Here is a 23,585-nt window from a genome sequence, read left to right on the forward strand (position 1 = left end):
TCCCCATTTGCTAAAAAGAATTCTATCAAAAGAGATGCTAAACAGTTATGGGCAAAGTTTTGGTGTACCATAGATCTCCATGATTGACATACCCTTCTTAAGTTCCACATTCCATGAATCAGCGATAGACGTTTCAACGCCTAAATGCAAGAATGGAACTACAGATAGGAAACATAAATCTAAACATACTGGTTAGTATCACCACCAATGGAACTGAATCAGTTACTGAATGGTAAGTTATTATAAAGGTAGGTCCCTACAATTCAGGACATTGGCTCTAATTTAGACTAATTTAGGTTCAGGCTACAGAGAGACTTTTGTGAACATGCATTTTAAAAATTACTATTAATTATGGTCAGTATAGAATTTGTAGCTATATCCCAAAGCATTATGTGGTGCCAGGGGAAGAAGCAAAATGGTAAAGATACATTCATGCAGTTAAGCATGGTTTAGTAAGCTTTATATTCAAAACTACCGTATTAACGCAAGTTGAATGCCCCATCGAATCTAATGCACAATTTTCAAAACCATGAAACCCAAAACTGTATTTATCATATTACACGACTCTAATGTGTACCCTAATTTTGAGGAGGTAGTTTAGTCAAAAAAGGTGATAATTGGAATCAAGTAAATACAGTAATTATATGTGCATGTGAAGTGAACCAAGATGCAGCGGGTGGGGTAGTGGTGGGACAGATTTTTCTTTTCTTTTCTTCTCTTTCCTTTCTGTTTCTTTGTATTCCTGCATTCCCAGTAAGGAATTCTGGATATAATCCCTGTTTACCTTGCCTGTTTCAGATAGGCATACTCAGAAACAGTAAGATAACTAGAACAGAATATTCCCTTTTGGAGCTTTTCATTGCATTGTTTACTACAGATATGCTGTTACAACCCAACGCCAAAAGTCTGTGTTTCCCGTGCCCTCTTTCACCATCTTCCAATTACTGATGCTTCTTAAAAAAACTATCCAGCTAAATAGAAGACACGGAAGAAAGGTGTGACAAATGGAACTTGCTAGCTGAGGCATGCCTATATTTCTGTTGAGATTTACTTCAGGGTCACAGGCGATGGAAACTGGCTAAATTTCAAAATACTGTTCCATGTTCATTATGTAATAATGGTAACACACAGCCCCTGCTGATTAGCAATTTTGTCACACAGTGCCAGACAGACTTCTAACTCCAGACAGAAAAATTACTTTTGCCGCTCATGATTGCTCAGTGGAACCACTGGAACCTAATTCCCACCAAGTTATGGATGCACCTCAGGAAATTTCCTCTTCAGTACAGAGTTCCCAAAGCAATAAAGGAGTCATAGCTGAGGCTGAAATTGAAACTTCCAGTTATTAGTTCAGCTATGCTATTTGAAAGTTTCAAGTCTTAAAGGATAGTTTGAAGCACTGGAACAAAAATATCAATATTATCAACAATAATAACAAGAGAAATTTAGTTTCTCTTGAATTTGAAAAGCTTCCTTGCACATAGCTTACAGATCTGGCTGTTAACTCAGTTTCACTTAAAGATGTAGTAGAAAGGTTCAGAAAAAAAGAAAAGGAAGAAAAGGAAATCCAGTTTTCCTCTTTCCATGGTATCCAAGGACATTAGGCATATAGAAGACTCAACTTAGTTAAAATGACAGGGGGTGTCAAAAAAGCCTAAAGCCTTTCAAGCTAGACAATGACACAGCTAAAGGAGCTTGCAACTAGTGCCAAACTTAGCCAAAGAACAAAAATATGGATTCCTTGAAAGCTCATGCTATAATTTTCAAGTCCTTAAAAGTTCTGAAACACAGTTCCAAAACAAGAGCGAGCCTGTGCCGAACCAAAGCAATAAAACAAACCCCAAATCTACAGGTAGGCAATGCTTTTATAAGGATTACATATAAGGACACAAAATGTGCAAGACTTCAGGATCTCCAGAATTCTGCATCAAGCTAGTCAGGGGTATGCTTGCTTAGCACATCCCTTGGGCTGCAGTCAGCCTCCAAGCACCATTTTCATCCTCAATCCACTCCAATGTTCTCCAGAATTTTTATACTGTAAAAATGAGACTGCTTTGCCACCATCAAACCTTTTACACCAGTGGTTCTCAACATGTGGGTCTCCAGATGTTTTGGCCTTCAACTCTCAGATATCCTAACAGCTGGTAAACTGGCTGGGATTTCTGGGAGTTGTAGGCCAAAACACCTGGGGACCCCAGGTTGAGAACCACTGTTCTGTAGTCAATTGGAAAAGTTGGACTTTATTTCAACTTGTTGTAAGTCTTGTGCAGTCCCATTCTGGGATAAATGTATGATATAAATTGATTTAAATTAAAAATTGAATTAAATTTACTAATGATATACCGGTAGTTAATATCACAAATAAAAGTCATATTCAATTCAATTCCCTTTAGATCAATATTAGTACAGTAGAGTCTCACTTATCCAACACTCACTTATCCAACGTGATATTTTGGTGCTAAATTTGTAAATACAGTAATTACTACATAGCATTAATGTGTAATGAACTACTTTTTCTGTCAAATTTGTTGTATAACATGATGTTTTGGTGCTTAATTTGTAAAATCATAACCTAATTTGATGTTTAATAGGCTTTTTCTTAATCTTTCCTTATTATCCAACATATCCACTTATCCAACATTCTGCTGGCCCGTTTATGTTGGATAAGTGAGACTCTACTGTATTTGGAATATGGACATTTCCTGTCCATAAATTGAGAGGAGGATGGAAAAAAGCAAAAACAAAAACCCAGCAACCCTAAATTTATTCTTGAAGAATTGCACTGCTTTCAATGATATTTTTCTAGCTAACATTTCAACACCAATAATAAGTAGAACAAGAATACAACCTTAATGCAAATAGCACAACATGGCAATCTGAATCCTGTTGCTTTTAAAAAGACTTATCTCCTACCAAAGTGGCCTTCTTCAAATGCTCACAGCAAACACACACACGCCCAATTCAGAAATCCAGCCATTATAACTTACTATCTTAGGGACCTTCTATATCAAAGGTCCTATATCCCAGGATCTGATCCCAGGTTTTCTGTTTATCCCAGATTATCTGGCCGTCAGGACACATATAATCCAGTTTAAAGCAGAAAACCTGAGATCAGATCCTGGGAAATATAGCCTGTCTGGAAGGGCCCTTAGATGCTAACAAATGCCTATTTGGATGTTTCATAACATAAGCTCCCCCCACCCCCAATGTTTCCCCCAACAGATTTTCTCTCTTAAAGTAAAAGGCAGTTCACTAACTCACCAATGGTGTAGTATCTCTTCAGCTCACCCCTCCGTGGATTGCGCCGTTGGGTGTTTGCTGTGTTGTTCTGCTCCTCTTCAGAAGTAGTTGTATTGGTAACAGGTGCTGGTTTGGTTGGTTGTATTGCATGTTGTGCTGCTGGTGCCAGAGGTTCATAACCGGATCCAGAAATATCAATAGACTGGGACTTTTTCTTTAGCCTGAAAATAAATTGATATATATACTCTGTTACTATACAGCCTACACTGACTTAAATTTGGAAAGTTGCTTTTAAAATTAGAAATATAATAGTATGCTGAAATTATCCATAATTGAGCAGCAGTTACTATAAGTAATGAAAATATGCCTATAAAAATGAAAAACTCTTAGTTGCAGGATTTTGCTCTGGTGTAAAGACTGGCCAAATAGGCATATTATACAGGACTTGCTAGAATTAGAATTTATTGCATGGAGTTCTAACAAGGAATATTTTATTGTATTTTAGCAATGTGTAATTCTTCTACCTCTAAATTTTCAACCAGGCATAAAAACAAGATTTAAAAAAATACAAATAAAAACAATACACCCTGTATTCGGTAGTTACAAAACCAGAGAACATATTCAGGACAATCCTGAACGTATTCAGGCCTTTTGTCATAAAAAGTATACTTATATACAAACCAGCATAATGTGGAACACAGTACGATAGACTTCACCCTAACGTATAGGAACATTGAACCATGTGAATCTCCAAACTACATTTTGCAATATTACAGCTGAAGGAAATAATAGCCCCAGTGATATAGGGGTAATGGGGCCAATAATACAAAAACCAACAGTGTGCAGAAAAACAACAGCAAGAATGAATCAGTGGCAGAACACCATCAACTCTTAGATGAGCTGAGATTTAAAGGAGAAATGAACAAGAAATGGAAGAACAAGGAAACCACCAAAGAGGAATACAAATTAATAGCCAGTGCGTGTAGAGGGAAAATCAGAAAAGTTTAAGCTCTGAATGTCAGCTCATATGGTCTTACAGTCACTTTCTGGCTTTTCTCCTTCACACTCCATGTATGGAAACTGAATCACAGATTCCTCACAAGTTAAACTATGTATTTTGGGGATTGCCAAAGTTGCCACTATGAACTCCAGGTGTGCAATATTCTAAGCCAGATACGAGGAACGTCCAATCTAACGCTTAATAGCATCCCACAGGACTTTTGGTGAAATACAAAATACTAGTTTTGATCCACTAAGCCAAATATTACTTTTTTATAATTACTTTCTAAAATGCATTGATTTCATCGCCCACAGAGCTTTCATGAGGATGCACCGCATGTTTAACATTCCAGTGTGTAATATCAGAGAACATTATTAAGCTGCTGGAAAAACACCTGTTCCACAGAAAACACAACCTACCCATTTAGGCGTACATGGCATTTATTATGTACACACACAGTATATTTTGAGGCTAGAAGAAAGCACAAATGCAGCTTCAATGAGACACAGCTGTTAATGGAATGTAAATAGGATATTTTGATGGCTATTAAATGCTGTTATCTCCTCATTTGGGGTAAACTTTGCCCTTGCTGCCCAGACCATCTGTAAGGATTTTCAGTTAGAAAGACAATGTGTTCTTCTAATTTTTTTTTTAAAAAGGTTAGTAGACTGAGCAATGTGAGGGTGATAATAGTAATTATGGATATGTTATGCTTATTACTGGCAGTAGCAAATTAATAGCACAGCTTTCTCTAACCCTTTCATGGTGAATCAGTGATGCTGAACTTCTGCTTCTGCAAGTAGAAAAAAAAACATGTGCTTTCTTTTTCAAATACTGCATTTTGATCCATTTTCTCTACCTCTATTGAAATTTGCAACAGAAAAGGAATATTGCCCTCTTGCAATGTCTAAAGTTGGAAGGAACCTAAAACACTTATTTTCTCTGCTATTCACCCAATATTTTCCACTGGCTAGGATAAAAGCAACCAGCCCAATGACAAATATCAATAGATTTTTGGAGTGATTCCCCTCTCTACCCCCAAAGGACCTTTATGCTTTAGGCTTTCTTCTTTGGACCAATATGCTTTCCATTTTTATCTCTTTTCTTGGATTGATTTTGTTCTTTAAAAAATTGACCAACTTATTACATTGTCTGGAATAAAACAAGTCCTGAAACCAATAATTTTGTTGCTGCTGTTAAGAAACTGTTTTGTTTGTTTACAGGTACTTTTTGTACACAAAAGGAAAATTGTAGATGACTTAAATCTGGGCCATTGTTTACTGACATATAGACAGCAATCTCCTAGAAAGAATACATTATAAATCCACTCTGCAATGAAAAGTGTGTCTAGGTTAGAATTATTCCACACTGTTAGATGGATTGATGAAAGTTATTATCACCAAGTCAGACAGAAAGAATGTCAACTAGGGAGCTGGATTATTTGCAGTTCAAAGGTGTATTTTTCCTTAAGGAAGATGTATTTATTATTATGGAACAAATGGTATTGGAGGGGTAAAATGCTCCACTGTGCATTTTGTTCATTTTAGTAGCACGACAAGAAACAGAGCAACCCCTTGCTACTGAAATACATTTTGAAACACCTTATATAAAACTTCCAGCAGTCAAGGGCGGAAAAGAAAAGTAGATTTTGAACTATTTTATTGTAAAGATAAAACAATATCCCTGGAGACTGGAACATTTACACTATACCAAATTTTGATCTTTTTGTTGAATTGCCACTGCTTCCACTGCCTGCAGAAATGTGCAACATAAATGAAATCTCGAGCTTATAATCTTTCTCCTTTTTTGCAAAATGAAAAAGGTTGTCTTCTTTCTCCTGTAAGTATTAAACAAGGGGTCATAAAGGGCATAAAAGGGGGAAGGTTCTTCATTTTAAGGTATTTGGATTTGATTAGCAATTAGGTACCTGTGATATAAGGAATTAGTGAAGCTCTCTAAATGCTAGTTATTCACATTCAATCAAATATAGCAATAATTGCTTCCCCAAGTTTTCATCCTCATGAGAAAAAGAATAATGAATATATGAAGGTAAAACACAATTTATCCACCATTATTAAGTGGCTCATAAAATGCAGTGTTCTGTGCAGTTCTAATAATTTCTTTTAATGGTAGTTTCAATTTTCAACACCTTAACTAATTACAGATGAAGTTAACCTTGGAATTTTTGGTTTCAAATACTGATAGGTGACCTTCACCAAGATTTTCTCAGATTCAGTCAGAAATTACTCAATTTTTTCTGGAACAAGGGAAAAACACTGGAAAACCTGGCTAATTTTTTCTATGCACTAGGAAAACTTTCAGAATAACCCTCACACTCCCTTATTCTCTTGGGGATTCTGAGAGCTATCCTCCAAAATGAATTTTCCCCAGCTTTTATCAGTCGAATTGAAGACCAGGAAAAATTACCTCACTCCCCATGAGGAAGTAGGAACTTCTTACTACAAATACTTATACATAATAACAGAGAAATCTGTTCCATGATTTCACCGTCTGGGGCAGAGCGAAATAGACTTAAAAGACATTGCAGGGAATACATTAGGGAAGTGGAACAAAACCAAAGTTTCCTCTTAATTCATTCAGTGTAATGATATCCTTCTATGAGGGCTAGCAAAAGATGCAGTGAATGCTCTATGAAAATAGAATATTCCCCAAATTTCCAGCTTTAGCCCCTGTGATGTCTCAATTTCTTCCTGTTTCAGGGCTGGGAACCTATGACCATCCAGATATTGTTGAAATAAAACTCCTCATTACTTCTGAAACTTGGCTAGGCTAGCTGGGGCCAAGAGGGACTCCAAAATGTCTGGAAAGCTACATGTCACCATCCTGGCCCTACTGAACCTCATAGCAAGACGGGGCTCAATTATACATTTGATAAATTTAGTAAGCTGTTTTCTTCTCTTGCTCAGCTTTAATCCAATTGGGAAATATGTCAGGTCTTATAAATCTTGCTTTGCTTTTCAGGGGAACTTTTAACAAGCTCCTAAATTTCCTTCTGAGGTTGGAAAAGGTACCTCTGATTTAAAAATAATTGTTATCATCGCTACATCTCTGGTTTCTTGAATTCCAGTCAAAGGCTACAAACCCTGCTACTTTTTTAGAGTCCCCTTTGACAAATAGGGTGTTAAAGGCTTATCAAGTAAAAACTAAATCTTTGGCAAATAAACTTCTGATACCAAATCAATCCTTTGCTGATTTTTATATTTTCATGATAACGTTATTGCTTTTTGTTGTGCAAGGATCGAATCATGTAAATTAATTTCCCCTTTGCTGACACTGTGCTGGCTTGCCAAGATTAATTGCTACTAAGTTTTTCTTTCTAGTCATCGGGGGGGAAACAGAATGTAGGGTATATTAAATTGTTTCATTGTCTCCACAATAATGAGCAAAATTGCAGGCTTAGAGTCTACTGCTTTAGAAAGCTTTGTATCAGTAATCTTCTGAAGCTATTTGACAAATTGCTATCTTGGCTAGGTGCACCAAAACTTTTAGAGTGAAAAATGTAACACCAGCAAAGGGATGCACACAGTCATGCTTTAAAGTTGGTATGCCTTAGTTGTGCAATAAAGTCCATAGAGGCCAATGAGTTTCCTATGGGAAGCCACAAGCAAGACATGAATGCACCATCCACCTGTTAGATGTACTTCTGCTAGATAAATAAATCTGGAAGTGACAAAATAGGAAAGGAATGACATAGGAGAGAGAAGGAACAAACCAAGACCAAAAGGTTAGAAGATTAGAACAAAAGCTTGGATTGTGCAAGTCATTTTAATGTAGCTTTCAGAAGTGAATCGCACATTTGAAGGCTGATAGAAAACAATGAAAGGAAGCTTGGGGTTGTCTTTTTAAAAATGAAAACAAAAAACAAGCCTGTGAACTGAATATCAGCTCACAATATTTCTTTTGGCATCTCTTTGCTGTTTACTTTCGAAGTCCAAACTAGAGATCATGCTCTGATGGAGTTTGTTATATTACAAACTGTATTAGTAACAGTCTTATTAGCATAAAAAGAAATGGTATCTTATGATCAACATGCTGGACTTAGCATTGGAGTAAAAATGGGGAAGGTCAAATTAAATGCTACATGCAACTGCGAAAATAGTGAACCTCAGTCAGTAACAAATTCCCAGGTTGTTCTGAAAACAGACATGGGGGCAAGATAATGAACACAGCCCTAAACTTCATTGAGAACAGTTGAGATACAAATGTAAGAACTGAAATAAGACTTCTTCAGGCCTTGACCCTTTCCTGTGGTTTATATCAGATCCTCATATCTGTCACCTCAATGCATCCCATATTTGATGTGGTGTGTAAATTCCGTACTGGAAAGCTCTCTCTGCTCATCAAGGCTCTGTTCATACAGATGGCTTGCTCTTGTAGATGTTGGCTTCTCCACTCTGTGGGATGTGGAAAAGACAAGAATTGGAGCAGCATACTCTCCAACATTTTTAGATTAAAACTGGGACAAGCATCATCAAAGTGTGGTCAAGAACACACAAGTTGAGAGATGCTGTAGTAGTTTTATTTTCTGCTACAAGGCCGGGGAAAGATGACCCCCCCATTAACTGAGTGTAAATTACCTTTGCTTTCTGAATTCAAATTCAGCACCTCAAGTAAATTGAAGACAAATGGGGAACATTGGAGGAGGAGAGGGAAACAGGCATTTTACAAGCAGCTGAAAACATGGGATGAAAGGGAATTCATAAGGACTGTTCATGGAAATTTAGGTCTTTTGGAAGGTATGGAACAAGGATGTGGACAGAATGACTGAAACTACTGAGCTTATCTCCTCAGATAAGAGGAGATATCTCCAGTATCTCCTCGTCACCTAAGGGGTAGAATATCGGTTGAAAGCTATCCCATTTATGACAAGTAAGGTTTGACTAATGGAATGCCAAACACAGATTCATATCTGGAAGAAATAGACTTAATCTTCAAGGCATGACTCCCTCTAAATCTTTACTCAAAATTGCAAACAATGGAAGTGGGTTTTAAAGAGATCCAATACATTTGCCTTTTGTACAACAGACCACTCTGTTCAAAATTGTGCAAATGGTTAAAATAGATCTCGAGCAGCTTTCCGAGTGAGTTGGTATGCATCTTGCTGGTAAAGACATGAACCTTGTTATGGCTGTGACTGTTTTAATGATGCTATTTTTACTGATTTTTTGTTTTAAAAGATATCCTAAATTTCAGTGAACCTCACTGGAATTCTCCAGCAGATTTAAGGAGCAGAGTATACTATAATAATTTTTTAAAAAATTGAGCAAACCTAGTATAGTGGTTTCAGCATTGGGCTATGACCAGGGTTTGAATCTCTGCTCAGACATGGAAGCCCATTGAGTGACCTTGGACAAGTTTTATATTCTCAGTTTTAGAAGAAGACAAAAGCAAACCACTCCTTAAAAATTGCCATGATTTACCATCACAACACCACCAAATCTGCTCTTGATTGTCTTGTTGCTTCACAGGTGCCCTTTCTATGTTACATGGGCCTTTGCCAGTGCTGAAGATCTGGCAGGACAGGATTAAGCTTCATCCTCTCATTCATGAATGATACACTGGCTATTCCTAACCCCTTTCCATAAATTGTATGTGCTTTCCTCTTGTATGAATAAATAAAAGAGGAATTGGAGAACGGTCATGGCTGAGTGCAACCATTTTGAACATAGAAGGTCTTAGGCTGGATCTACACAGCCAAATAAATGCATTCAACTTGATGCTTCTGCTCAAGATTGATTAAAAAAACAACAACAAAAAACAACAGTGCAGCTGCAATAAATGTTGAGAACTGAGGCCAGGTTTAATTCATCAAAATATATTTTTTGAAAAGAATGAATATTTAGCATGGATTCTTGCTGAGACCATAAAGTTGCTAAATTGCTTATCTGAATACAATTTACCCTTGGATGACTCATGGTTAAACGGTGTCTCTGTCAAACACAGGAATCCTGGCTTCCTGAATATCCTAACAACATTGAGGAATGTATAAAACCTTTAAAGCAGGAATAAAACCAGTCCTGATGTGAGCATAACTGATGTAATCTGAAAATGCCACCTGGCTTTGCTGTTTATTCTTTGTTCTACCTCTGCTTGTTTTCCCATGAATAAGCAGCAAATAGAGTGCAAGAGTAATAAACACACTCTCCTTTTTCTTAGTACCAAGCTTGAGTTTTTAGGAAATATTGGGCTACTAATACACTATAAAAAAAAGGCTAAAATCTCATTGTTTCTATCAGGTAAAGATGCCTGATATTCATGTTACTTGATATCCTTGACATCTGGCATTGGATTTGAAGATTGTGGGCCAGGATGCTAAATAATCGCACATCTAGGAAAAGTGTGCAAATTATGGAAACAATTTCTCCCAAACAGAATGTATGCTTTTTCTTTAAGTGTTACACACCAGCAATATTATGGCCTTTTCAAAGTCTGTTTAAGCAATTTCATTCCCTTTCTGAGCCTTCATTTCCCCCCACACTTTATGAAAGCCACTTTTGCCTTTCAACTTCCTATACAAATGAAATTCCCCCTTCGCACTTAAATCTTCCTGGAGCAGCCTTTTAAATCCTTTCTTGTAATCCTTTTATATGCTCCACATGGCACCCCATTATCAAAGTAACTCTCTTTGATGATGTAACAATCAGGAAATAAGTCACAGAGATATACAATACACATGGAAGTCCTAGATAATGGATTAGCATCAATGAATGGCATTTCTCCCATATGTATTTTTTAAAAAAAATTATGAGTGTCAGCTTGTCTCTGCCAACTGGGGGAGTGGAAGGGAGCAAAGGCTAAATTAAACAAAATGCAGTTATCGGCTAGTTCTTCAAACCAGCTTGATAACCCAGCAGGTGAGGTGAATTGTAGCTTGTAGAGTCTACAAACAGGATGGATGGTTCATCCTTTGCAGCACTCTATTGAAGAGTCCTCCGCAGTAAATCAAATCACTGTTATTATTGTATCATCAAAGAGCAGATAGAGGTGTCATCTGTCTGTCATACCACTACGACTCACACACACAATGAGAAATGCATTTGCTACTTCATTTCTGTAAACTGCTCTTTATAAAAATGTAAGTGCACCAAAAATCTGTTATTTTTTGCAGCCGACCTCTGAAAAGGGTTTTCAATTGCAATGTCAAAAAGGAGGATAGAATAGTAACACCTTGCGTGTATCCAAATAATACTAAAAATAAAATATACTTGAGGAAAAATATGGAAAGAGAATTTATAAAGTTGTCTTCATTGTTTTGAGACTGTTAAAGTTATGAAGACTTTTCACTAAATTTAGGTCTTTCTAAAGTAATACTGGCACAGATTAACCATACATTATCTCAAATGTTTGGGATGAGGAGTGCTTTGGATTTTTAATTTTTTAAAAAAATATTGTGTTTGTATATATGTACATAACAAGATCTTTCAGAAATGGGACCTAAATCTAAATATGAAAGTCACTTTATATAAATATTGGGAAGAATTTTGTGTTTGAAACCAAGTTTGTGCATTAAACTATCAGAAAGCAAAGGTTTTGCTATCTCAGCCACTCATGTGGACAATTTCGGATTTTTGAATTTTTCAGATTTCAGAATTCCTGAAAAGTGATGCTCATTGGGAAATGTGCTCATTTCGTTGTAAGTGTTTCATTGGTCCTAATAGCTGTAGCGCACAGTTTAAAAGTATGTTTTGTTTATATAGTAGACGTCACCAATTCAGATGGCTTTAAAAGAAGTTTTTAAAAAATCAATGACTACTACTCATAATGACTGTATTTTATCCCATGGATCAAAATACTAGTAGGAACAATACGAAGAGTAGACTGTCATTCAGAGGAAAGAAGGGAAAAAGCAGTTCCAAAATTCTGTACGCTATTCTAAGGAAGATTATTATCTGAAGTACTAGTTTTATTTTTTTGCACCATGAGCTTTCATCCAAGATTTTTGAAGCTTGAATGTGGGGTGTACTTTTGGTTGACTCAGATATATATATTCACTCTAAGAAATAGAAGTCTGAAAATCCATGAAGATGGAACTCCCTTCAGGTTGTGGGTGAATACAATCGTCTTATGAGCAATTGAAAATTAGAATTTTAGCCATATTTCACCCTTCTCATAACTGATTTTCCAGTTTGTCAATCACTGCTGGTTCGTCTGCCATTAAAAATGGCTCAGTGGTCTGCATTAAGTTTCTCATTGTTCCTCTCACAGTTTCCCTTCATCTGCAGAATCCTTATTCAATACAAGCTAGAAAATATGAAATGCCTTTTCCAGGTCTGACAAAACATGAAAGAAGCCCAGAAAAAGACAGAAACTGGAAGATCTTTTTTCAAAAAAGTTTCCAATGTCTAAAGTAGAGAAGCAGAGGAAAGACTGCTTTTTGCCTCAAAAGCATTGTAGCTTTCAAACTTTTCTATCCACCACTTGTTAAAGGTTACATTACCATAGCTTTGTGGGGAATTTTCACAATGCCAAGAAACCCCAACCCTGGTTAACTTGCTCCTTTTTCTCCCAAAATATTCAGGGAGCGTATACCTCTATAAAGGGTATGTGGGAATACTACAAATTCCAGACAAATCAGTTCATTGCTATCACACTTTTTCTTGGATCTGCTGAAAGTTTGCCTGTTTCATCCCAGTTCTGCCCAATTATCTGCCCTATCTGTCTGTTTAAAGCTTGTCGTTTAGTGCAGCTGTACATAATAACCCAATAAAGGAGTCAAACAATGGGACTCCTGTTTCTGTTGGTATTTAAAAATAATAATTATAACATAGATGGATAAGATGGAAGTGGGTGATTTGCCCAACACCAAACACCAAGTATAAAGAGTTAGTATCAGGACTAATAAACCAAAGGTCATGTCAAACAAGATGAGGAAACTTGTGGGTGGTTTATCTGTCCTGTACAACATAGAACATTAACCATTAAAATTAAAAGTTACTAGGTTGCTGTGATTTTGCTGGGCTGTATGGCCATGTTCCAGAAGCATTATCTCCTTAAAAGTTACCTTCTCAACTACTTCCTCCAGAACTCATAGGCTCTTATGAGTTAAATGTCAAATCTGTCATAGTGATACCTTAAAATTCCTGGGTTAGATGGAGAAACGGTCCATCTAACCCAGCATTATTCTACTTCCAACTGACAACTGATCTTTAAAGTCACAGGTAGTAATCTTTCCCAGAACTTTTACTGTCCATTTCTGATGAAAATAACAAAGATTGCACACAGATATTTTTGCATGGAAAGCAAAGGATCTACCACATAGCCATGATCTTTCCTGAACCCTTGGAGTCCAGATTCTTTGTTTATGTAGTTGTTCTTGTAGTCCTTTTAAAACATGAACTAATTACATATGTATCGCCATTGCTTTTGGGAAGTTTCTCATATTGTCCCCATTTCCTCCTGCATAATGGATAGAGGATAAGGGTACGATGATTTTGTTTTTCCTGCGTGGCAGGGGGTTGGACTAGATGGCCTGTGTGATCTCTTCCAACTCAATTATGCTATGATTCTAGGAATCTAAGCCAAGTGATCATTTTTTTTCTTTTATAGTAACATTATTAAATTACACATGCTGAAAACCTACATTTCACAACATTTTTTAAAAAAGCATTTAAGTATACCAAATAATGGGAACCTCATGCAGAGTCAATTCATCCAGCGATTTGCCACTTTGAACCTGATTTCACTCATTACTTCCTATGTGATTTCCAGAACCAAAGTTCAACTCTATTACTCCACGTTTTTATTTTTAAAGCTCTTCTAACCTTTAGGGTTAAAAATGGAGCAAAATACATTGCCAGATCTGGTAACCTCCTTAAAGAGTGATAGAGCATACATGTGTGTGCAGCAACTAACAATACAGATTGAGGAAGGAAAACACCTGTGGCTAAAGAAACAAAGGAAGGCTTTATTACAATCACACCATTAAGGACAGGTAACCTCTCAAAGCTTTTAAGATAAACTGAACTAATCTGGTTTCATTATTAATAGAAGAAGGTAAAAATAAGACAGCAGAAAGAGAAGTGGAAAGAAATATCATTTTACATCTTAGGGAGGTTAGGTTAGGTGGTTAAAAGCGGCTTTCAGACACTGGAAATTATTACTGCTGATTTCTTTAAGGTACAAATTTAGACTTCCAGAATTTCAAAATACAAAATATTGCAAAATGTTCCACATAGCTAGCTGAGATAGTGACGCCTTTGCTTTCTGATGGTTCAATGTAGATAAACTTTGTTTCATGCACAACGTTACCATTACCGTCAGGCTATGAGTATACGAAACATACATCAATTTTATTCTTAAATTTCGAAGATATCTCATTATGTGCGAATACATCTATTCCAAAATCTGAGACACTCTGATCTTAAGCACTTTAGATAAATGATATTCAACCTTTTTAGTACTGTAATTGCTGACCATTGTTGCATTTTCAAAAAACAGAATCATAAGCAAAAGGAGAGGGGAGTTGAGTGTTGCTATAATGTAGTCAGTCCTCCAAATTTGTGGGTTTTGGGAAAGAGCAGTGCTGTCAAATTTGTGGCTATCCAGGTGTTTTGAACTCTGGTTCCCAGAATTCCTGGCCAGTGAACAAGCTGGCTAGGGCTTCTGGAAGTTGGAGGTCCAAACCCACTTTGGTGCAGATATCCATCCCCACTCCCCACAGAAAACTTGGGCATTCCCAGCAGTGTTTTGGGTGTGTGTGTGTGACTACATGCCATCTTGATTAAAATTGGGATGGCATACAGCCACCCCAAAGCCCCTCAATTTACCCCTAAAAATCCTTCCTCCCCACCCCCAGTCTCCTTCAGGCACGAGGAGGAAAGTTATGGCAGCCAGGTACATTTTTATTTTTAGAGGAATATGGCGGGCTGAGGGGAGGGGGTGGGTGCTATCACACTCCTCTGGGCTTTTGGAAACCTGAAGAAGCGAGCTGGCTGTGGGGACTCACTACCAGGTACTCTCAGGACTACCCGGAATTGAGTCCCAACAGGCGCAATACCCTATTAAACGCAGGCCTTTCAGGAAGGCCCGGATCTAATGGGGTATCTATTTAATTTGGTTTTACTGGAGGCCTTATTTGGATTCCTCCTGTAAAACCGAGACAGTTTTTGGGCTTGTCTGAAAGGGGTCCCCAGACCCCTTTCTCTACATTTACCCTGATGATTGAGGAGACAAAGAGGGAAGGATTGAGAGTGGGCAGAGAAAGAGGTAGGAGAACAAGTAAGTCTCCTGGGAAGAAAGGCAGGAGCAGTAGCAAGCAACAGAAAGAGAAAAGAGGTTGCACATCTCCTGGAGTCCTTGTGGTCTCCCCAATGATCATCCTGGCCAAGCAACTCCCAAAGCCCACAGAACAGCCAGCTTTGGAGTCAGTTGGTGAGGGCAATTGTTGGTGCTCCTTTATCAAGTCCAACACTGCTGTTTGCACATTATGTGCTCGGTTTGCAAGAGACAAAGCAGCATTGATCACTCTGGCCAACACCTACCAAATCTGGCCTTGTGGGCAGTTAGCAGCAGCCCTGGAAATTGCTGTGTGAATGTGCATGTGGTGGCTTTCGTCTTGAGGAGTGGCAGAAGTTTTGGAGGAGCAGTGGCACACCTGTGAAGAATCAAATCCACAGATGCCAAACCTGAAGAGGGATAACTGTACTTCAAACACCATTGTGGTTTCCCTAAGCATATTGATACCTCCCCTCACATGTATGAATGTTGTACTGTCTATGTAATAAATGGCACTCGTAGGATGTGTTAGCTGTTAGTATAAAATAAAGGATGCAAAAGAAACTGAAAACAAATCAACAACCGTGGGAGTTAGGCATCCACCTCTGAGGAGGCGTTCTGCATCATATGCGAGGCAATGCTATTTCTGTGAATGTACCTACTGTGTGTGCAGTAGATCTTTGTGTGCATAACTGAAATCTATTTTTCCCCAGAACAATCTTTTGATTCTGCATGACATTTATGTCAGATTAAAGGATTGTTCAAAACTCTCTCTCTCTCTCTTCCTCTCTCTCTCTCTTATGTACACACACACACACACACACACAAAGATTAAGCCACAATTCTGATCTAAAGGATGAGATGGCATAGAATGGGTCGTGGCTGAAGCTTAAACTACACTTTTTCAAAATTTAATCTATAGATATTTTAATTCCATTTAAACATAACTTGCATACCTTTACTCTACATATGTTTTACATATTTCTATTTCTTTTTATCTTATACACTGCCTTAGGTTCCATACTGGGAGTAAGGATGGATATGAAACAAATACATAAATAAATGACTACATTGAAATCAAATAACAGAACACAATTCTTCATCAATGTAGTATAATGGGACAGCTCTTTATTATATTATTACACTTCAGAGTAAGTAAACAGCTGCTTTCATGTCTCCAGGAAATCTAACAGAACACAATTTCTTCCCCCAACCCCCCTTTTTTGCCATCACAGACTTTCAAACCTTGAAGGTCAAGTCTAAAAGAGACGCTCAAACCTGTAATTTCCCTGAGGTAGGCTGTCTTGGGAAAAAAATACCAAAGTACACCTTGCATCAGTGTTAACCAAAAATAGCGTAGATGAGTGTAGCAATCAAGAACTTTCTAGCTATCAGTTTTGTGGTGATCACAGCCCACAGAGAGGCCTTTGGACGTGCAGAAGCCATTCATTCTTATTTAACAACCATTTCTAGGATGCAGAGAAGCTGGTGAACCAAAATATTGGCTTTTAGCTGTAAAATAATGTTTACACAGCATAAAGAAGAGCTTCTTAATAGGATGCACCTGCAACTTTAAATCTGGGCTAAAATTAAGTGAACTATAAAAGTAAGGAAGATTCAGACCAGGTGCATAAAAGCATCGAAAAGCTTGGGTACAGTTAAGCATTGCAAATGGCTAGTTAGCAAGTTTTTTCACAAGACAGTATGACCCCCATTTTTGCAAGTTTCATTTATCCACTTCCAACAAAATATGGTCTCTCTAGGTATTTCCAAGGCCTTCCGCAGTATTCTTGGACCAGAGGTTCTTCATTCAATAGGGGTCACTATTATCCACAGGATTTCATATTCACATGAAATTTGAGAACATATTTCCAGCAGATACGAGGATCATACTATACATTCCTTTTCTCAAAAAAGAATGTATAATTGTATTATTATAAGTTAACAAGGGTCACCTGCACTATTTGTGCAACTAATTCTGGCAGGTACCAAGAGCTCACTGTACTAAATGTTCTACACATATTGTCTTTCTTATGAGGAAATATCTAAGTGAGACCAAATTAAGCTTGTATATTAACACATATCACACACCCACATAATGATCACCTACCCAGGAGGGTAAATCAGAAAGTCAATAGATTACAAGTTCCAAAGCATTAATTAGGCTAAAAACGGAGAGCTCATATCAGAGATTTCACCAAAATTCACCAAGTTCAGATCCCTTGTTCATCCCAAGAAGGCAACTAGCTAAAAGTATGCTTAGCTGTGTACGGCAGTCTGAGGAGAAATGCAGTTTCTTTTTCTTTAACTGTCAGAAACCACTTAAACCATCAAATAACAAAAAGTGGAGGGATAAAGCCATGTTCTCAAACACGAAATATGGCGAAGTATATCAATGAGAACGGATTTTTCATTCCTTTACAGCACCGCATCCTTATTTAATTAGATTTGACATGCTGTCTGTTAGTTCAGAAACAATATAAGCAAGCAGAACACTGAAAATAACAAGTGCGTTTTGCACAGCAGAGAAGTGAGTGGGTGAGAATCTTGGCTGAAATGTTTTCTTGGGTTTTGTGCACGTTTATAAAGTCTGCATCCACAGATTTCATCCCTTTTACCCTTACACTTCTTGTCCCACCAGCCTGCTTTCAAGAACCTGCTTTTAATCTTTTCTTATTTTTTCTTTTTAAGGATTACACGTACATTGTAGAATTAATGTAGCTTGGCACCACTTTAATTGCCATTGCTCAATGCCATGAAATCCTGGAATTTGTAGTATGGTGAGGCATCAGCACTCTTTGGCAAAGAAGGCTAAAGGCCCGGTGGAACTACATCACAATAGATTACCCTTGTGTTAGAATCATAGAATCATAGAATCATAGAATAGTAGAGTTGGAAGAGACCACATGGGCCATCCAGTCCAACCCCCTGCTAAGAAGCAGGAAATCGCATTCAAAGCACCCCCGACAGATGGCTATCCAGCCTCTGCTTAAAAGCCTCCAAAGAAGGAGCCTCCACCACGGCCCCGGGGAGAGAGTTCCACTGTCGAACAGCTCTCACAGTGAGGAAGTTCTTCCTGATGTTCAGGTGGAATCTCCTTTCCTGTAGTTTGAAGCCATTGTTCCGTGTCCTAGTCTGCAGGGCAGCAGAAAACAAGCTTGCTCCCTCCTCCCTATGACTTCCCTTCACGTATTTGTACATGGCTATCATGTCTCCTCTCAGCCTTCTCTTCTGCAGGCTAAACATGCCCAGCTCTTTAAGCCGCTCCTCATAGGGCTTGTTCTCCAGACCCTTAATCATTTTAGTCGCCCTCCTCTGGACGCTTTCCAGCTTGTCAACATCTCCCTTCAACTGTGGTGCCCAAAATTGGACACAGTATTCCAGGTGTGGTCTGACCAAGGCAGAATAGAGGGGGAGCATGACTTCCCTGGATCTAGACGCTATTCCCCTATTGATGCAGGCCAGAATCCCATTGGCTTTTTTAGCAGCCGCATCACATTGTTGGCTCATGTTTAACTTGTTGTCCACAAGGACTCCAAGGTCTTTTTCGCACACACTGCTGTCAAGCCAGGCGTCCCCCATTCTGTATCTTTGATTTCCATTTTTTCTGCCGAAGTGAAGTATCTTGCATTTGTCCCTGTTGAACTTCATTTTGTTAGTTTTGGCCCATCTCTCTAGTCTGTCAAGATCGTTTTGAATTCTGCTCCTGTCTTCTGGAGTGTTAGCTATCCCTCCCAGTTTTGTGTCGTCTGCAAACTTGATGATCGTGCCTTCTAACCCTTCGTCTAAGTCGTTAATAAAGATGTTGAACAGAACCGGGCCCAGGACGGAGCCCTGCGGCACTCCACTTGTCACTTCTTTCCATGATGAAGACGATGCATTGGTGAGCACCCTTTGGGTTCGTTCGCTTAGCCAATTACAGATCCACCTAACCATAGTTTTGTCTAGCCCACATTTTACTAGTTTGTTTGCCAGAAGGTCGTGGGGGACTTTGTCGAAGGCGTTACTGAAATCCAGGTACGCTACATCCACAGCATTCCCTGTATCGACCCAACTCGTAACTCTATCGAAAAAAAGAGATCAGATTAGTCTGGCATGACTTGTTTTTGGTAAATCCGTGTTGACTATTAGCAATGACCGCATTTGTTTCTAAGTGTTCGCAGACCACTTCCTTAATGATCTTTTCCAGAATTTTGCCTGGTATTGATGTGAGGCTGACCGGACGGTAATTGTTTGGGTTGTTCTTTTTTCCCTTCTTGAAGATAGGGACCACATTCGCCCTCCTCCAATCTGCTGGGACTTCTCCTGTTCTCCAAGAACTCTCGAAGATAATTGCCAGTGGTTCTGAAATAACTTCCGCTAGTTCCTTCAGTACTCTTGGATGTAGCTGATCTGACCCTGGGGACTTGAATTCGTTTAGAGTGGCCAGGTGTTCCTGGACAACTTGTTTCCCTATTTGGGGTTGGATTTCCCCCAATCCTTCGTCCATTCCATGTTGCTGAGGTTGAAGATGGCTTTCTTTTTGTGAGAAGATCGAGGCAAAGAAGGCATTAAGTAGTTCTGCCTTTTCCCTGTCCCCTGTCGCCATCACCCCATCTTCTCCTTGCAATGGCCCTATCGCCTCCTTTTTCTTCCTTTTTCTACCAACGTAAGCAAAAAAGCCTTTTTTGTTGTTTTTTATGTCCCTGGCAAGCCTGAGCTCATTTTGCGCTTTAGCCTTGCGAACCTTTTCCCTACAGGTGTTGGCTATACGTTTGAATTCTTCTTTGGTGATTTCTCCCCTTTGCCACTTCTTGTGCATGTCACTTTTGAGCTTTTGTTAGAGAGGTCTCAAACCAATTTCTCCCAAAATAATCTCAAAGAGCAAACAACATTGTTCCATGAAAGCAGCAGAATACTTGCCTATCTGAAAGCATAGTCCCCACTGAACCCTTTGGTCAAAGGCCAGCTAAACTTGTACAGGGCTAGCTGTGGTGGATCCAAATCCCTGCCAGACTTGCATTGTTGGAAATTAGTTAATATCACACCAACATGGCCCAACTTTGTGCTGGCACTGGCCTGTTTTCTTCTGATGGAGGGGTTTATAACTGGGGTAACTTTTATATATACCGTATATTACTGGGGAAACTCGTATCTTCTTTTTCTCCAGTCATTTTCTTCTATTTTGATTTTTTTTATGCCAAGGGATCTTCTCTACCAGAAAATGTCTTGAAATATGAACAATTACCAAAAGTTGTTTTAAAAACCTTTTACAATCTTGCCCAGTGAGGAGAAATATCTCAAAATGTGCAAGAATGAAATGAGCAAAGATTTTGGATCCCTAATCCAGTTTTATGTCTCACCTAGCTACAAAATATGAGATTAATAAAATACAACTTTTCTGGGCAGAGTTTAAGGTTCCATTCAAATGGGATAACAATCCAAAAACTGTTGGGATACATACAAGATGTACTTAGCTCATATATTATCAAACTGTAATGAATCAATCGAAAATTTGATATGGTGCTAGAATATACATAAGATAAGAAGAAGAAATACTATGGACAAATGAACTATCATCAACTAGAAGCATAATTCATGTAATGCTTCCGCATAGTATGATATAGCATTATATTTTGAAGCATACCAATAAATAATTTTCAGATATCTTATTAGGCTGACAGATGAAATGGGATTCTTCTTAGCATTGGAATGAAGGGCATTAAGTTGACTTGCAGAACATCACATGATTTTGGGTTGTGGCACTTACAAGAATTATGCAAACACTAACCTGTACCTGAGTTCAGAAGATCTATCTGCCATGTCACAGTGCCAATGTTCATAGGAGAGACACAATTTTGCAGGCTGTTTAATTAACACAAATTGGTTTGTGTTCTCAGAACACAGAGACTTATTTAGCATAAATTGATTTGAGATAGGATAAGAAAACTGAATAATTTCAGTTTCTAATGAGCCAGAGGCTGTTTCAAATTAATTTAAGTATACTTTTGAACAAATATGCAAAAAGAAACAAATAGACGTGTGTGTGTGAGAGAGCGAGAGAGCGAGAGAGAGAGAGAGAGAGAGAGTTATAAAGCAATTATTCTCAGGAGATCACTATTTTCTGCATGAAATCTGTTCTGATTTTAGAGAAGATGATGAAGATAAATATGAAGACAACAATGGCAATAATTATATTTAGCCTTATGCTGTACAGTATGTAAATTATTTGAAAGTTGAAAGCATTTTACAATTGAGGTGAGTACATGAAGGGCCAACCAAATTACCATATTGATTTGGTGTATAATGTGCCATCTAATGTAATCACAATTTTGGTTTCATGCTGCAAGTCGCTTCTGGTGTGAGAGAATCAGTCATCTACAAAGACGTTGCCAAGGGGACACCCAGATGTGCTATGATCCTGCAGAGAGGCTTCTCTCATGTCCAATGCCTTAAATCAAAAAATAGCTTCCTAAGATCTATAGCAGAGGTCCCCAAACTTTTTAAACTGGGGGCCAGTTTACTGTCCCTCAGACTGTTGGAGGGCCGGACTATAGTTTTTTAAAAAACTACGAACAAATGTATATGCACACTGCACATATCTTATGAGCCTGCTTTTGGCTAATAAGATGGTCAATGTCCGGTTCCATATTTGATCCCCCAGGCAGGAATCAGCCAGGCCTCGAAGCTGCAAGGCTTTTCAATATTAATCAAGGTGGTCAATTGAAACATTCACATTGGCCTTTAACAGAGAAGAGTTTTTTTCTCCCACCCTGGACCTTCCACAGATATATAAACCTTCCTTGCCTAGTTTCCAACAGACCTCACAGCTTCAAAGAAATTTAGCAATGTGTTTCCTTTAGGAATACTGCTGTATGACTACTATTACAACAGCAGCAGCAGCAACAACAACAAATACTAATAATAGTATTTTAAATGTATGATAAAGCTCAACTCAGTATTTCTCTTTTTTCAGAGGCCCCTTCCACACAGCCCTATATCCCAGAATATCAAGGCAGAAAATCCCACATTATCTGAGTGTGGACTCAGATAACCCAGTTCAAAGCAGATATTGTGGGATTTTCTGCATTGATATTTTGGAATATAGGGCTGTGTGGAAGGGCCTGTAATATGTGAAGAAAGGTGACTTAGGCCCCTTCCACACAGCTGTATAAAATCCCACATTATTTGCTTTGAACTGGGTTATATGCCAGTGTGGACCCAGATAACCCAGTTCAAAGCAGATATTGTGGATTATCTGCCTTGATATTGTGGGTCACATGGCTGTGTGGAAGGGCCCTTAGTGGCTAAATGCATTGCGTAATTATAGCAGAGTGATGTCACTTTACCTGCCTTGGTTCCATCCTATGAAACACTGGGATCTATAGTTTGGTTTATAACCATTTCCCATGTTGATCACCTTTGCCTGGACACCTCCACTGTGTCAATATACTGCATTTCCTGGATTGACTTACTAGAAGCAGCTTTGTTTAACCCAGTCTGGGAAAGACGCATGTGGCTTTTGTGGCTTTCCCCCAAAAGTTTGATTTCATATTATTTTGTTTTATCCTATTTTCCCTTGCAGTTTTTATATTAATTTTCAACTTTTAATTTCCTCTTAATCTATTGCAGTGTGGGAGGAGAATTGTATAATTATGTTATACAACCAATTTTAAATTACTTTATAGCAATTTTTGACATGCTAAATGCCCCTAGTTGATTCCTGTCTGATATGGGTTGAAATTCTGTGTTCTTCTTGAATTGGAAGGCTTTTAGTGATTGTTAAGAAAGGTTGTTGTGAGTTTTACAGCCTGTCTGGCTATGCTCCAGAAGCATTCTCCCCTGACATTTCACCCACATCTATGGCAGGCATCCTCAGAGCCTCTGAGGATGCCTGCCATAGATGTGGGTGAAATGTCAGGACAGAATGCTTCTGGAGCATGGCCAGACAGCCCGGAAAACTCACAGCAGCCCAGTGATCCCAGCCATGAAAGCCTTCAAAACAATGTTTGTCTTGATGACTGAAGCAGCGGGCGGGGGAGGGACTTTAGGGGCCCAATCGCCGTTCTCCTTTTCCTCTCCTTTCTTCCTCATCTTCCAAAGCGGCGGGCAGAGGAGGGCCCGCTCGTCG

General features: G+C 38.5%; 1 protein-coding gene across 2 annotated transcripts in view; it reads right to left on the reverse strand.

Annotated features, from left to right (window-relative positions):
• oxr1 (oxidation resistance 1) overlaps window positions 1–23,585 on the reverse strand; it is a 282,299-nt gene that overhangs the window by 145,814 nt on the left and 112,900 nt on the right. For both annotated transcript variants that reach the window (XM_062980091.1, XM_062980092.1), the window contains exon 2: window positions 3,262–3,461. In XM_062980091.1, the coding sequence (XP_062836161.1) occupies window positions 3,262–3,461 (200 nt within the window). The remainder of the gene's footprint in view (window positions 1–3,261; window positions 3,462–23,585) is intronic.

Source organism: Anolis carolinensis, chromosome 4 (assembly GCF_035594765.1).
Source record: "Anolis carolinensis isolate JA03-04 chromosome 4, rAnoCar3.1.pri, whole genome shotgun sequence".
NCBI lineage: Eukaryota > Metazoa > Chordata > Lepidosauria > Squamata > Dactyloidae > Anolis > Anolis carolinensis.